The sequence below is a fragment of the Ahaetulla prasina genome, chromosome 1 (assembly GCF_028640845.1).
Source record: "Ahaetulla prasina isolate Xishuangbanna chromosome 1, ASM2864084v1, whole genome shotgun sequence".
Lineage (NCBI taxonomy): Eukaryota > Metazoa > Chordata > Lepidosauria > Squamata > Colubridae > Ahaetulla > Ahaetulla prasina.
The window spans coordinates 31590779-31606827 of NC_080539.1; the positions used below are offsets into that span (position 1 = coordinate 31590779).

Consider the following 16049-nt stretch of genomic DNA (forward strand, 5'->3'; position numbering starts at 1 on the left):
AGAGAGAGAGAGAACATCTGTAAGCATACAGGAACAAAACCACCCAAATTGATGAGATCTCTTTGACCTATTTCTTTTCTCACCAGTCTGAAAGCCATAAATATTTTTATCATCATTTATGACGCAAAATATAATTGTTGCCACAAGTTTTATTTCATTTCATTTGTATCTTCTTTTCTCCCATTCTTATCGCTGATGAATAGCACCTACACAATACAGAATTCCACTATGATACTGCAGGTGTGCGTGTGTGTATTTTATTTTGCAAAAACACACTTCCTCATAAATAAAATAAAAGAATAGTGAAGCAAAGAATGTGAAAAGCTTTTAAAATGAGGTCAGCTTATTTAATCATTGCAGTACAAGTACACTGACAATCTATATTCAGTTTGGTAGCCTTTAGATGTATTTATAATTGTTGTCATCTTCAACCAGCATGACCTATCAGAACATCTGGAAAAGAAGCCTGAAAGGAAGTGAAGAAATGGATGAATAAAAGGAACTGCAACCAATTTTGCATATGATTGAAATCTCCCCAGAACTGAGATAGTTTTAGATTTAGTTTTAGAAGAAGTTTGTCATGTACCACTGAATCAAAAGCTTTACAGAAGTCTGTGTAAATTGCATCTATTGCTTTGCTTTGATCAAGATTTGTAGTCCATATGTTTTTGCAGTGAAAAAGTTGTAAATTACAGGATAATTTTTTTCTGAAACCAAATTGTTTATTAGAGAGTAGGTTGTTTGTTTCTAGGTGGAGGGTGATGGATTGGTTGATGATTGATTCCATTACTTTGCAGGTGACGCAGAATAAAGAAATTGGTCTGTAATTTTCAATAGGCTCCTTTTTTGAAGACAGGGATGACCGTGGCTAGTGACCATAGTTTGGGAAGGGAGCTGGTCCTGAAAGATTTTTCAAAGATTATGCTTAGGGGTTCTGCTACATTAGTGGAAAGTTTTTTTTAAAGAAGTATGCACATAGACCATCAGGTCCAATAGAGTATAGGTGGGAGGTTAGGTTGACATTCTTTTTCTTCAGAATTTCTGACTGTGGAATGGTAGATTTACTAGAAGACTCCTCTCTCTATGTAATGGCAGTTTTATCTCTTTTAAAATATCTTGTTCCAAGAGGACATTCAAAGGGGAAAAATATGCTCTCTCTCAGCCTGTCAACTAAGTATCACAAGGAAATAATATGGTACATAATAGACTTTTCCTTTATTTTGAAATTTTAGGAAAAGAATTAACTTATGTTGTTTGATTATATTTTTATCCTTGTAAGTGCTAGTGATGGTACTTCTGATGCAGTAATTCTAATAACACCAAGTCATGTACTGTTTTCATTTTAAGAACATGGCCATGTAATCTGGAATTTAAAAGGGTAGGCAGAAATATAAACAGCAATGAGTGATCCAGAGGTTCCCGTGTTGCATTATTGAATGATACATGAAGGAAGTTTATGGGAAATGCCTTGTCCTGAGCCACTTAGCTCAGTGCTATCTGTACTGACTCATAGCAAGTCTCCAGGATTTCGGAAGAGGGCCTTTCTCAACTAATAAATAGCAATAGCAATATCACTTAGCACTTATCTAAGCATGGCACTTAGACTTATATACCACTTCATGGTGCTTTAGAATAGAATAGAATAGAATAGAATAGAATAGAATAGAATAGAATAGAATAGAATAGAATTTTATTGGCCAAGTGTGATTGGACACACAAGGAATTTGTCTTGGTGCGTATGCTCTCAGTGTACATAAAAGAAAAGATACGTTCATCAAAGTACAACATTTACAACACAATTGATAGTCAATTTACAGCCCTCTCTAAGCGCTTTACAGAGTCAGCATATTTCCCCCAACAATCTGGCTATTCATTTTACCGACCTCAGAAGGATGGAAGGCTGAGTCAACCTTGAACCAGTCAGGATTGAATTGCCGAACTGCTGGCAGCCGGTGATCAGCAGAAGTACCCTGCAGTTCTGCACTCTAACCACTGGGCCACTGTGGCTCATAAAGGAGAGTATTTTTAGCTCAGGGTTGAAATAAAGGGTTCTTGGTGCTCTCTGAGCTTGGTTATTTTCTTGCAGATGTTTCATTACTCGAAACTGGTAACAATTGGTGACTAGTCCTGTATGTCATTAGCAGTGATGATGTTACCAATTTTGGATAACGAAACATCTGCAAGAAAACAACCAAGCACAGAGAGCACCAAGGACCCCTCTTTCTCAACTCTCTGGAGATGGAAAGAGATAGTTTTTAAAATCTTTTAAAATTTTTAATCCTTTAGAATGTGCATTAGATTAGAATTAGAAAAGACCTTTTTTTTAATAAAAAGTTTTATTTTAACATTCATATCCAATAACATATTTAATGTACCATCATATATAATTAATCGGACCTGTCCAGTCACCACCCCCTTCCTTTAACTCTCTTTCCTTCTCTACCTTCTTCTACTTTCCACGACCATCCTCCCCTTCTCTTATCTACATCCTCTCCTCCTTCCTCCCTACTCCTTTCTTCTCCCTCTTCTATCCCTCTTCCTTCCTTTCCTCTTCCTCCTCTTTTCTTTCCTACCTCCTTCTCTCTTCTACTTCCTTCCTTCCCATCATTCTGAAATGGTAGCCAGGCAGCTCCGATCTTACATTGATTATACATCTTCAATCATCTCTGTACATTAACCATCAATCCATTTTCTACCTCATCCCCCCTCCCTTTCCCTTCCCCTCCCTCCCTCCCTCCCACACCCAGAACTGAATACAGGGTATAAAACTAACAATCAAAAATTAAAATATAACACAAATCATAATCCATAATCACTCCTTAAAATCTCGACTCCCCGATCTCAGAAATTTCCAGTTGAGTTTGTATTTGTTCTTCATTAAAGTACATAGTTTTTAATATCCAACCTTCATCAATCAGTACCAAAACAACGTTCCATCTTCCAATATTCACCAAGGATTCTTCTGAAATGTCTTTCTTCCTTAAGCAGTCTCTCAAGAATAGTTCATATTTCCAACTTAATATCTTACATTTTACTGTCCAACCTCCAAAGATAAACAATAATCCATCTTTTCATATCTTTGGCATCATTTACATACATCAAATCAGATTACAAATATTATTGTTAATCCTATATTATCTCCACAATATATCAATTGTAATAATTAAAATCTTCACTTTACCTTACTTATATCAAATATTATTAAAATTACACCTATAACTTATCCAAAATATATCAGTTATAACAATTAAATTCTAGTTAACCATATAACAACATTACATCCATCTCTCAAATATAATATTTAATCCAAATTAAATTTTACTATCTACCCTCCAAAATTAAACAATATTCCATCTTCCTATTCTTTTATACCTCAAATATATCAAATAGTACCCCTAAAATTACACATTTATATCCAAAATAAATCATTTACAAAAATTAACCATAATCATATATAATAAAATTAAACATTCCCCTTATCTTCTATCTTACACATTTTCCACCATCTATTCACCATTCAACTTAACATCTATTGATAAAGGGTTCCCAATCTTTAATACATTAGTGTAGAAATCTAGTGCTTTATAAACCGTATTAAGAAAATACTTTCTTCCTTTATAATTCACTGTTAAGCCAGCTGGAATCTCCCCTCTAAAATATATCTGATGTTTCTTAAGCTCATCCACTAAAAAGGCAAATTCTTTTCTCTTTCTTAACATTTTAGGAGGAATTTCCTTCATCATTATTATATCTTGTCCTAGTATTTGAAATTTATTTTTATAAAATGCTTGCAAAATTCCATACCTAATCTTCTTATTTGTAAAATAAATAACCACATCTCTCGGTAAACACTTCTGCCTTGCCAACCAAGAATTAACACGATAAATTTTTTCAATATTAACTTCAAAATCTTCTGGTTCCACTCCATCTATCTGAGCAAAGGCCTGAATAAAAATCTCTTTCAAATTTTCTTCCTTACATTCTTTTAATCCTCTCACCCTTATAGCATATTCCATTAATTTATATTGTAATATAACCCTTTCTTCATCTGCCCTATCTACCTTAACCTGAATATCATCTATTTTATTTTCTAAATTCAAATTAATTTGAACTTCATCTATTTTCCTTTGCAAATCTAAATTAATTTGGTTAATTTCTTCCAGTCTTTCCTCTGTTTGAATACTAGATAGCAATAATGGGTTAATTGATTCCTTTAATTTTTTCATCTCCCTCCTCTGTTCTTCCACCATATCTTTAAAATCCAATATTTCTTTCTCCATTTCATCAAATTTTTGATCTATTTCTGAAAGATGAACCTCCATAAGCTCCTGTAAAAAATTCCTTAAGCCATCTTTAATATCTTCTTTCAATTTCTGTATCTGAAGTGAGGAAATTTCCAGTATTTTAGAAGTAGTTAAATCTCTTTGCTTGAAAGCCATTTTTAAACTAAGTAATACCAAGAAGGAAAGAAAAAAAAAGAAAAAGAAAAAGAAAAAAGAAAAATTCAATAAACTTTTCTTCTTAAACACTGTAATAAAAAGATAAAAAAGGATAAAAAATAAAAAATAAAAATTCCATTTAAAAAAATATATTGTTATATTCTTCTTAAAGGTTCCACGCCAGCAATTGTAATAAGCATTTCCTTAACTTTCACTTCCAATATACAAAACACCATTTACTTGCAATACACAAAATGCCATTTCCTTTCATCATCTCCAATCTTGACTACGAATACATTCTCTATCAGGGAGTTAAAATCTTGTTACAATCAAATGCTAACGCTCCAGTTTTCAGCTCTGTCCACGTTAGAGTCCTTCAGTAATCCATTTCAGTCGCGGAGATGGACGCTGCGTTTTGTTCTGCCATTTGGCAGAAGCGTTCTGGATTCTGGAGCTTTTTTTCGGGCTATAGAAGGAGCGTTCCCATCAAGCCACCAGGAATCTTCCTGGTGCTTTCCTGGGGGCTCTACTTCAGCCCGAATGCTCACCTCTCCCTCTTTGCCCGAGGGAAGAGATTTCCAAGTCGCTTGACAGCAGATTAACGCTGTCTAAGTGGCTCTACAGAATCACACGGAACTGGCGGTCTGAGATAGCCTGCCATTAACGAAGCGGAGCCACCCGGAAGTCCCAGTTTTCAGAAAAGACCTTTTTTAACGACCTTAATAAAACAATTGCAAAATTTATTTGGCAGGGGAAAAAAACTAGAATAAAAATGAAATCTCTACAAGATATGAAGAGCAGAGGAGGATTTGGATTGCCAAATTGGGAACTATATTATAGTACAGCAACACTAGTTTGGTTAAAAGATTGGATCAATTTAAAGAATAAAAGAATACTAGCCATAGAAGGCCATGACCTACAGAGAGGATGGCATGCCTTCCTGTGGGAAACAGGCCACATGAAACAACAATATTTCCACAGACATCTGATTAGAGATTCCTTAATAAACAATTGGATTAAAGTTAAAAAGAAACACTATATAAAAATCCCAATTTGGCTATCCACAATGGAAGCGATGATTCACCCAAATAATTTAGATTTGAATAAAATGCTAAAATACAAAGATCTATTAGATATTTATGGAAAATTAAAAACATTACAGGACCTCCAAGAACAAGGACTATGAGTTGACTGGTGGGCTTACCTTCAATTACAAAATCGATACAAACAAGATATAAAAGTATATGGAATATATCTTAAACTACAACAATTAGATAAAATTTTACTAGGGCCAGACAAAATATATATACCCCAAATTTATAAATATTTGCTGGAAGTAGAATTGGAAGAAGTAGTGAAAGGATGTATGATTGCATGGTGTCAAAATATTGGACATAATATAAATTTATCAGACTGGGAAAACACATGGAACCGAAATTATAAATTAACAAAATGAGCAGCATATAAAGAAAATGCATATAAAATGTTCTACTGGTGGCACCTACCCCCTTCGAGATTAGCGAAAATGTATCCCAAAATGAGCCCCATATGCTGGAAATGTAAAAATAAAGAGGGAACATATTACCATATGTGGTGGTCCTGCCCCGAATCCTGTAAATATTGGTTAAAAATTAAAGAGTGGCTACAGGAAATCACGAATGAACAATTGGATCTAGAACCGGAACTCTTTTTATTGGGGATTTTCAAAAAAAAATATGTGAAGAGTATAAAATATTTTATATTACACATATTAACTGCTGCTAGGATGGTTTGCGCTCAATGTTGGAAACAGCCATGTATACCTACACAGAAACTTGTTATACAAAAGGTCATGAACTGCGCAGAAATGGACAAACTAACGCTGAGTTTAAAAGATAAAGAGACATCTGTATTTTATAATATATGGGAACAGTGGTGTAAATGGATAGAAAGGAGATAGACAAGGATATTTAGTTACTAAGTATAAACAATAGATAAAACAAGAACACAAATACATACAATTTAATGTCTGTAATTATAGCACGGATTATTGTTATAAGAAAAACACCATAAATAGCTGTTAAGTGATGTAACCTTTTCTTTTTTTCCCTATGTTTTTAATGTAAAAAAAGTTTAATAAAATATATTTTTTTAAAAAAAGAATGCGCATTAGGGCTGGCCAGCTCTACAAGTGGAATATTATGGGCATCTTAAAGCACTCCACTTTATACTTAATGACATTCTGCAAGCCACATGGCATAAATTCTGGCCCTGCTCCCCTTTGGTGATGGTATAGCATCACAGGCATGCTCTTATTAGAGCAAAGGGATTATAAAAGGACCACTGATGAAGCCCATGATAAGAGGTGCCTATCCATTGTGCATGCACTGCTACATTTCAGCACACTTAGAATAAAGGGAGGTTTGCCGGCTAATTGTTAATTATTCTGATAGTATTAGAGGCAAACTGGCCTCTCCCAGAACACACGAGCTGAATTCTGAATGGTGCTTCACTTTGGATTCTTGTAGAGTTCCCCTTCATTTCAAAAGGACTTGAACAGAAAAAAAAATACAAAGCTAAAACATTACAGTTGAATGAAATGCTTTTCATTTAATTAGGATTAGGAATGGGAAATGCTCACCTTCATCTCGTCAATCTTCTGCTTGTTCTTCCTTTCAGGGGCATCGGGCTGTGGCTGCTGCTGTTTTTTCTTCTTGTCCTCTTTGGATAATTTGACTTTGTCTTTGGTCTTTCCTTGGGCTTTTGAGCCTTTCATAGGAGAGTCATCAAGTCTCATTTCTGAGCTCCCAGAGAAGAGCAGCAGATATGGATGGCAAGAATAAGAAGTTTGTGATAAGGAAGGCATGAGATAAAAAACAAAAAAAAATCAGCGAATGGCATGCATGAAAGCTGACAGAAAAATTAGTTAGTCAAAAGTAAAGTTTGCAATATTGATCTAGCTTCCAGCACTGAAATAATCATGCAAGCAAGCACCTTGTGCTGGTTATGAATATTCAGTGTATTCTTGGGGCCCTGTGGTTTCTTATTGGACAGACATTTCATTACCTGAACTGATAAGTATCATAAATAATTGAGTTGAAGTGAATGGATTTACAGAGGTAAAATGAGGAGCCAGATTGTTGGGGGCAGTTTGGCTATTATATGGGGGGGGGGATACTTTTTCATATTTTCTACTAATTTAAGCAGCGTTTTTCTATAAACTCCCATGAGCTCCCATATACTCCTCAGAGGAAATCTTTATATATCCTCATAAGGCTATTGTCCTTCTGTACAGTTTCTTGTGTACTTACTTGAGCACCATATATCATTCTAAATATAGGGACTTGCTAAATATTACTATGTATTGGTCTTTAATTGTTCTGTAACAGACAACCAATCAACAGGTGAGATGCTTCCTTATTAAAAGTACTGCAGTGAAAAGAATGTTTTTCCTGCTTATTGTTTGAGTTTTCTTTGTAAGGGACGAATCACAAGATCTCCTCTCCTGTTTCTTTGTCTTCCTACTTTTCAAAGATTTACCTTCAGTGGTGTCCATCTCTTCCTTCTCCTCGGCTTCTGCTGCAGCTGCCTCTTGCTGCCGAAGTAGCTAGAAAAATGAAAGTTAGCCAATGGGTGGTTAAATGTAGCATAATTTATCTTTCAACACATGGAGGGTAATCATTCATCAGATTACAGAAATACAGAGAAAGGTGAATTCAGATGCAATACTTCCTATGGCACGACAAAAATCATATCATCTCCAGACTTGGAGAGACCTATGTTTTTAATGTAAAAAAAGTTTAATAAAATATATTTTTTTAAAAAAAGAATGCGCATTAGGGCTGGCCAGCTCTACAAGTGGAATATTATGGGCATCTTAAAGCGCTCCACTTTATACTTAATGACATTCTGCAAGCCACATGGCATAAATTCTGGTCCTGCTCCCCTTTGGTGATGGTATAGCATCACAGGTATGCTCTTTATAGAGCAAAGGGATTATAAAAGGACCACTGATGAAGCCCATGATAAGAGGTGCCTATCCATTGTGCATGCACTGCTACATTTCAGCACACTTAGAATAAAGGGAGGTTTGCCTGCTAATTGTTAATTATTCTGATAGTATTAGAGGCAAACTGGCCTCTCCCAGAACACACGAGCTGAATTCTGAATGGTGCTTCACTTTGGATTCTTGTAGAGTTCCCCTTCATTTCAAAAGGACTTGAACAGAAAAAAAAATACAAAGCTAAAACATTACAGTTGAATGAAATGCTTTTCATTTAATTAGGATTAGGAATGGGAAGAGCTCACCTTCATCTCGTCAATCTTCTGCTTGTTCTTCCTTTCAGGGGCATCGGGCTGTGGCTGCTGCTGTTTTTTCTTCTTGTCCTCTTTGGATAATTTGACTTTGTCTTTGGTCTTTCCTTGGGCTTTTGAGCCTTTCATAGGAGAGTCATCAAGTCTCATCTCTGAGCTCCCAGAGAAGAGCAGCAGATATGGATGGCAAGAATAAGAAGTTTGTGATAAGGAAGGCATGAGATAAAAAACAAAAAAAATCAGCGAATGGCATGCATGAAAGCTGACAGAAAAATTAGTTAATCAAAAGTAAAGTTTGCAATATTGATCTAGCTTCCAGTGCTGAAATAATCATGCAAGCAAGCACCTTGTGCTGGTTATGAATATTCAGTGTATTCTTGGGGCCCTGTGGTTTCTTATTGGAGAGACATTTCATTACCTGAACTGATAAGTATCATAAATAATTGAGTTGAAGTGAATGGATTTACAGAGGTAAAATGAGGAGCCAGATTGTTGGGGGCAGTTTGGTTGTTATATGGGGGGGGATACTTTTTCATATTTTCTACTAATTTAAGCAGCGTTTTTCTATAAACTCTCATGAGCTCCCATATACTCCTCAGAGGAAATCTTTATATATCCTCATAAGGCTATTGTCCTTCTGTACAGTTTCTTGTGTACTTACTTGAGCACCATATATCATTCTAAATATAGGGACTTGCTAAATATTACTATGTATTGGTCTTTAATTGTTCTGTAACAGACAACCAATCAACAGGTGAGATGCTTCCTTATTAAAAGTACTGCAGTGAAAAGAATGTTTTTCCTGCTTATTGTTTGAGTTTTCTTTGTAAGGGATGAATCACAAGATCTCCTCTCCTGTTTCTTTGTCTTCCTACTTTTCAAAGATTTACCTTCAGTGGTGTCCATCTCTTCCTTCTCCTCGGCTTCTGCTGCAGCTGCCTCTTGCTGCCGAAGTAGCTAGAAAAATGAAAGTTAGCCAATGGGTGGTTAAATGTAGCATAATTTATCTTTCAACACATGGAGGGTAATCATTCATCAGATTACAGAAATACAGAGAAAGGTGAATTCAAATGCAATACTTCCTATGGCACGACAAAATTATATTATGTACCTTTGAAGAGGAAAAGGGGCATTAAGTATGTTTGTAAAGAAGATTGGAAGTATTTCTTTTTTTCTTTCTCAATTTGTACTGTTCCCATCATTTTTAGCTTTATTTTTTTCCTTCTTTTTAATTTGTTCATGTTCAACTTGTAACTTTGCAAAAATATTATTTAATTAAAAATTACACATATGCACATATACATATATGTATACATATACATACACGCACATATACAGCACATATATACAAATTTGTATCTGTAGGTCTTTGGTTATTTGGGTTTTCTCCCACGTAAAATTTCTCCCACGAAAGCTGTTCCCGACTTAATTTTCCCTCTCTGGTTGAGAGAGCAGGGGAAAGAGCAGGGGGGAGAAAGGTAGATTCCCTTAGGGGCTTTGTTTTTGTTATGCAAAGTCCTGGAAGGTCGAGTCCCTTCGAATCCCTCCTATCTCCATTATCCAGCAGGAAATTATCCTTGCAACAGCAGGAAAAGAGGAAGGTGTCCAAGTTCTGCTAACAATTGATTTCTTTTTGTGGATTTATAAGCAGGCGGAAGAAGCATGAGTGAATAATTACTGGTTTGCAAGTATTGTTGATTTCCTGACTTCCTCCTCTTTTTAAAGAGAGAAAAATTATTCTTTTTTTTTCCTTCTCTTAAAATGGCGTTTTAGACTAATAGACCAGCCTTGCTGCGAAATCGAAACTGAATGGAGACATCATCTTATTGTGTGGGATTCTGGTTTATTGGATTATATTACGTTATTTAAGTATTTCATAAGGGGATTTTTGGCAAGAACTTTGTTATGAAGGTTCTTTCAGAAGAATGGATTCGTGACTTTATACAGGATTATACAGAAAGAATGTATTTAATTACTCAAAAATACGAACTGAAACAGGATTTAAATGCAATGGATGAAGATATGATCGTGAATAAACAAGTTGATGTGAAGAAGTTTCCTTTAAATAGTTCGGATGAAATGTCAGAATTTGTGCTACAGGAGGCTGTCTCCCGAACTGAAAAAACTTATAGGTTTAATGTTTATCAAGAATTCCCTCTTTGGATTGATGGAATATATGGTAGTATTTTGTGGATCTTTGAACGTAAGGATTTACTAGGCAATATTGTGACTGACTTTTCAAAAGGCAACTGGATTTTGTTTTTCCTTGAAGAAATTTTGCTTCTCATGAAATAAGCTACTTCAGTTCATGGGTACTACAATAATATGATAAAGATTCAGATAGTTCTTCAGAATGTAGACTATGAAATCTGGAGGAAAGGGACATAATGCAATAATTTCTTTCCTAAGGAAAGAATAGTAGAAACATACCATAACCAATCTAATCTAAAAAGAAAAAAAGACTGCTTTGGGATTGTTTTTAACAATGCCTTAAAATAAATAAATTTGGAAAGGCTAAGTAAATCTCATAATCAGGAATATGGAGGTGGATTATTTTGTATGCTTTGTCCATGAAAAATGTGAGACAGGATCTCACATAGTCTTTCATTTCAGTAAGATAATATTGCCAGATGAATTACTAGATACTTCTGAGATCTTTGTTTTCTGATGTCTAAAAGAGTTCAGGGCCTACAGGCCATAATTTAAATGAGAACATTCTGAATATTTGTCCTGCTTGCCAGTGAGTTGCCCACCTTCATAGTTTCAATGGAAGCAAAATATTTGGACCACCAGTCTAGCATGCTCTCATCAGGCTCCTCATCCTCAATTTCTTCTGCATTTCCTTTCTTCTTCTTCTTCTTCTTCTCCTTCTCTTCTTCTGACTGTAGGATAGTAGAAAAGAAGTGAGAGATAGTTATGAAATGGAACATAAATTTCTGCCAAAGACTCTAGAAAGAGACATATTCAATCAAGAGAGAAAAACCCAGACACTTTGATTTTTATATCTAGTATAAAAGACTAGGTATTTGGATTTATACTGGATTTTGACGAGGATGGACTAAATTTGAATAGCTACTGTAACTCTTGGTATTGAAATTTTATAATGTGTTGTATTGTATCTTGAATAGAATATTTTTGAAAGAGTTTATGTAAGGAAGACCTGGGGGGGGAAATTATATGGTTATAGAAGCTATAAGGGAGATATTTTATGAATTGGATTGGTTTTTTATGTTTTAGTTGGTTTTAAATACTTTAGGATTAATTTGTTTTATTGATTTATATATTTTGTTATTTTTAATTCTTAATTTTCTTATTTTATATATATATATATATATATATATATATATATATATATATATATATATATATATATATATATATATATATATATATATATATATATATATATATTCTTCTTGAAGGATTGGTTGTGTTAGGAGGAAGTCAGAGCTAGAAAGGGAAAATTGGTATAATAGTTTTGGGGGAAAATTTTCTTAGCATATGTTTGTTTTATTTTTAACTATACCTTGTGCTTCATCCGGGAAGTCAGGGGGGAGGGGGGAGGGTTTAGTGAAGGGAGGGGGGTTGGGGGGAAAAAGGGGGGGAATTTTTTTTTGTAAAACGTTTTGAATAATAAAAAAAAAATTCTCCCACGTAAAATACATATAGATACAAACCTATTTATAAAAAGGAATTTGGGCCATGGCAGCAGACACTGCAATAAATCAGTTTATTTTTAACTGATTTATTGCAGTGCCTGCTGCCATGGCCCAAAATCATTTTTATATTTGTGTTTGGTTCTATATTTATTTATTTTATTTATTTATTTTGTCACACAGTATATATAAGCATAAGCATTAAATAATTATACAGTATATAAACATATATATGAGTATGTAATAACTATATTAATTGGATATAACGAAAGGAAACAATAGGACAGGAACAGTAGGCACATTTGTGCTCTTATTTTATTTTTTATTTTTTTATTTATTTATTTTGTCACAACAATATATGTAGGAATCATACAAAAGATTATATAGTATATAAACACATATATGAGTAAATATAAGGAGGTATGAGCATATATATAGGAAGAAGAAAAGAAAAACAATAGGACAGGAACGGTAGGTACGTTTGTGCGCTTATTTATTTATTTATTTATTTATTTTGTCACAACAATATATGTAGGAATCATACAAAAGATTATATAGTATATAAACATATATGGGTAAATATAAGGAGGTATAAACATATATATAGAAAGAAGAAAAGAAAAACAATAGGACAGGAACGGTAGGCACGTTTGTGCGCTTATGCACGCCCCTTATGGTCCTCTTAGGAATGGGGTGAGGTCAATAGTAGAAAGTTTTTGGATAAAGCTTTTAGGATTATGGGAAGAGACCACAGAGTCAGGTAAAGTGTTCCAAGCACTGATGATTCTGTTACAGAAGTCATATTTTCTGCAATCTAGATTAAAGCGGTTGACATTAAGTTTAAATCTATTAGTTGCTCTAGTATTATTGCAATTAAAACTGAAGTAGTCTTTAACCGGAAGGACATTACAATAGATGATTCTATGAGTTAAACTTAGGTCTTGTTGAAGGCGACGGAGTTCCAAGTTTTCTAAGCCTAGGATTTCAAGTCTGGTGGGATAAGGTATTTTATTGTTTTCAGAGGAATGGAGAACTCTTCTTGTAAAATATTTCTGGACACGTTCAATTGTATTGATGTCAGAGATGTGGTGAGGGTTCCAAACAGGCGAGCTGTATTCTAGAATTGGTCTAGCAAATGTTTTATATGCTCTGGATGTTTTATATGCTCTGCACGGCCCTTACAGACCGCTTAGGAATGGGATGAGGTCAGTGGTAGATAGTTTTTGGTTGAAGCTTTGTGGATTTTGGGAAGAGACCACAGAGTCAAGTAGTGTATTCCAAGCATTAACAATTCTGTTACAGAAGTCATATTTTCTGCAATCTAGATTAAAGCGGTTGACATTAAGTTTAAATCTATTAGTTGCTCTAGTATTATTGCAATTAAAACTGAAGTAGTCTTTAACCGGAAGGACATTACAATAGATGATTCTATGAGTTAAACTTAGGTCTTGTTGAAGGCGACGGAGTTCCAAGTTTTCTAAGCCTAGGATTTCAAGTCTGGTGGGATAAGGTATTTTATTGTTTTCAGAGGAATGGAGAACTCTTCTTGTAAAATATTTCTGGACACGTTCAATTGTATTGATGTCAGAGATGTGGTGAGGGTTCCAAACAGGCGAGCTGTATTCTAGAATTGGTCTAGCAAATGTTTTATATGCTCTGGATGTTTTATATGCTCTGCACGGCCCTTACAGACCGCTTAGGAATGGGATGAGGTCAGTGGTAGATAGTTTTTGGTTGAAGCTTTGTGGATTTTGGGAAGAGACCACAGAGTCAAGTAGTGTATTCCAAGCATTAACAACTCTATTACTGAAGTCATATTTTCTGCAATCAAGATTGGAGCGGTTAACATTAAGCTTAAATCTATTGTGTGCTTGTGTATTGTTGCAATTGAAGCTGAAGTAGTCTTCGACAGAAAGGACATTGTAATACATCATTCTATGAGTTAAACTCAGGTCATGTTGAAGGCGGTGTAGTTCTATATTTTCTAAACCCAGGATTTCAAGTCTGGTGGCATAAGGTATTTTGTATTCGGAGGAGTGGAGAACTCTTCTTGCAAAATATTTCTGGACACGTTCAATTGTATTGATGTCAGAAATGTGGTATGGGTTCCAAACAGTCAAGCTGTATTCAAGAATTCAAGAAATAAAAAAAGTAGCTATATCTCCCAAACATTTTTTCATTACACTAAAGCTGCAATTTATGATATAAGTTGAGAATTTCAAGTCTCTCTCTCTCTGTGTTTGTGTGTGCATTTGTTTGTGTGTACACTGCACAATAGCTATCAATTTGAGATACCTCTCTCTCTCTCTCTCTCTCTCTCTCTCTCTCTCTCTCTCTCTGTCTGTGTGTGTGTGTGTGTATAAGAACAAGGGACTTTGGGCAAAAACTTCCCCAAATCTTGAGGAAGCATAGTGAGAATCTATCAGTCTCAAATATTCACTGGTCTATTTTCATTATATGTATAGGCCTTCCAAGAATGGAACAATTTCAGCTTACTCCCTGAATTTAAGAAAATACTGTTACTATAAATCAGGGGTCTCCAACCTTGGCAACTTTAAGACTTGTGAACTTCAACTCCCAGAATTCCTCAGCCAGCAAGCTGGGAGTTGAAGTCCACAAGTCTTAAAGTTGCCAAGGTTGGAGACCCCTTCTATAAATTGTTTCCAGATGCCAGAGAAGATATTTTAGTGGACACATTGAAGCACAGCTGTCACTTACCACATCCACCTTCACAACAGCATCGGAATTCTGTCATTAGAGAAAGGAATGGGGAAAAACAAGGGAGAGTTAATACAATGAAGGAGAGTTCTTGCTATCTGCAGTGTACCTACTTGGACATGGGGCACAGCATCTCTGAGCAATGGAGGAAGCCCAAGCACATATCTGATACCAAACAAAAAAGGAAGGTAACGCACAGCCCAAATCAATGGAAGGAATGTTACAGATGGATGAAGAAGTTTAGAGTGCTGTTCTGTCCAGATTTTTTTTTACTAGGTCTCAAATTCATACATGCAGAATAGCTAATAGCAAATTGATTTTATTTTTATGCTTTATGTAGGATCATCAATTCATAAATCTTTTATGGCACATATAGGCAAACACTGGACCACAGATTCTCTGAAATTCTTTACCACTTGTTCTTCAGGTCCCTTGAATAGTCTTCTCCATTTGATGCCCTTCAGACGTTTTGGAACAACAGCAATTCTTCTTACCGTGATTAGGAAGTCTCTGAGTTCTGGCTTCAACACATCTGGAGGGCACCTGGTTGGGGAAAGCTATCCTGCCCCTCTCCCGCCCCTCTATTTTCTTATCATCCAGCTGTTCATCATCCACTGGGCAAAACACGCCAAACTCAAAAACACTCTGTCAGGAAGACACTCATTTTGAAAGTATGTACTGTTTCAATGCTTGCCAAAATGTTTGATTTGAAAAGCATAAAGCAAGCACTCTTCCCAGTAGGACTTTTGAAGAAGGCTCCCAAGGGGTAATATGGAAATCAAAGGTCATTCTGGGGGATGGGAAGATCTGTATTGCACAAAAGTCTTGCAAGGGGATTTAATGTTCATGAAAGTGAAAAAGAAAAAGAAAAGTTCCTCTGGTAAAGGAAATCATAAACTAGGAAAGCACATGGAGATGATCTATATGTCATACTTAATATGTC

General features: G+C 35.1%; 1 protein-coding gene across 1 annotated transcript in view; it reads right to left on the minus strand.

Moving 5' to 3' along the window:
- The window catches only part of OTOF (otoferlin), a 214156-nt gene that overhangs the window by 16606 nt on the left and 181501 nt on the right, over positions 1 to 16049 (minus strand). Inside the window, exons 31-35 of the mRNA XM_058164751.1 lie at positions 15107 to 15136; positions 11486 to 11614; positions 10440 to 10442; positions 9623 to 9689; positions 8727 to 8854 (exon numbers count right to left, since the gene is read on the minus strand). Coding sequence (XP_058020734.1) covers positions 8727 to 8854; positions 9623 to 9689; positions 10440 to 10442; positions 11486 to 11614; positions 15107 to 15136 — 357 coding nt within the window. The remainder of the gene's footprint in view (positions 1 to 8726; positions 8855 to 9622; positions 9690 to 10439; positions 10443 to 11485; positions 11615 to 15106; positions 15137 to 16049) is intronic.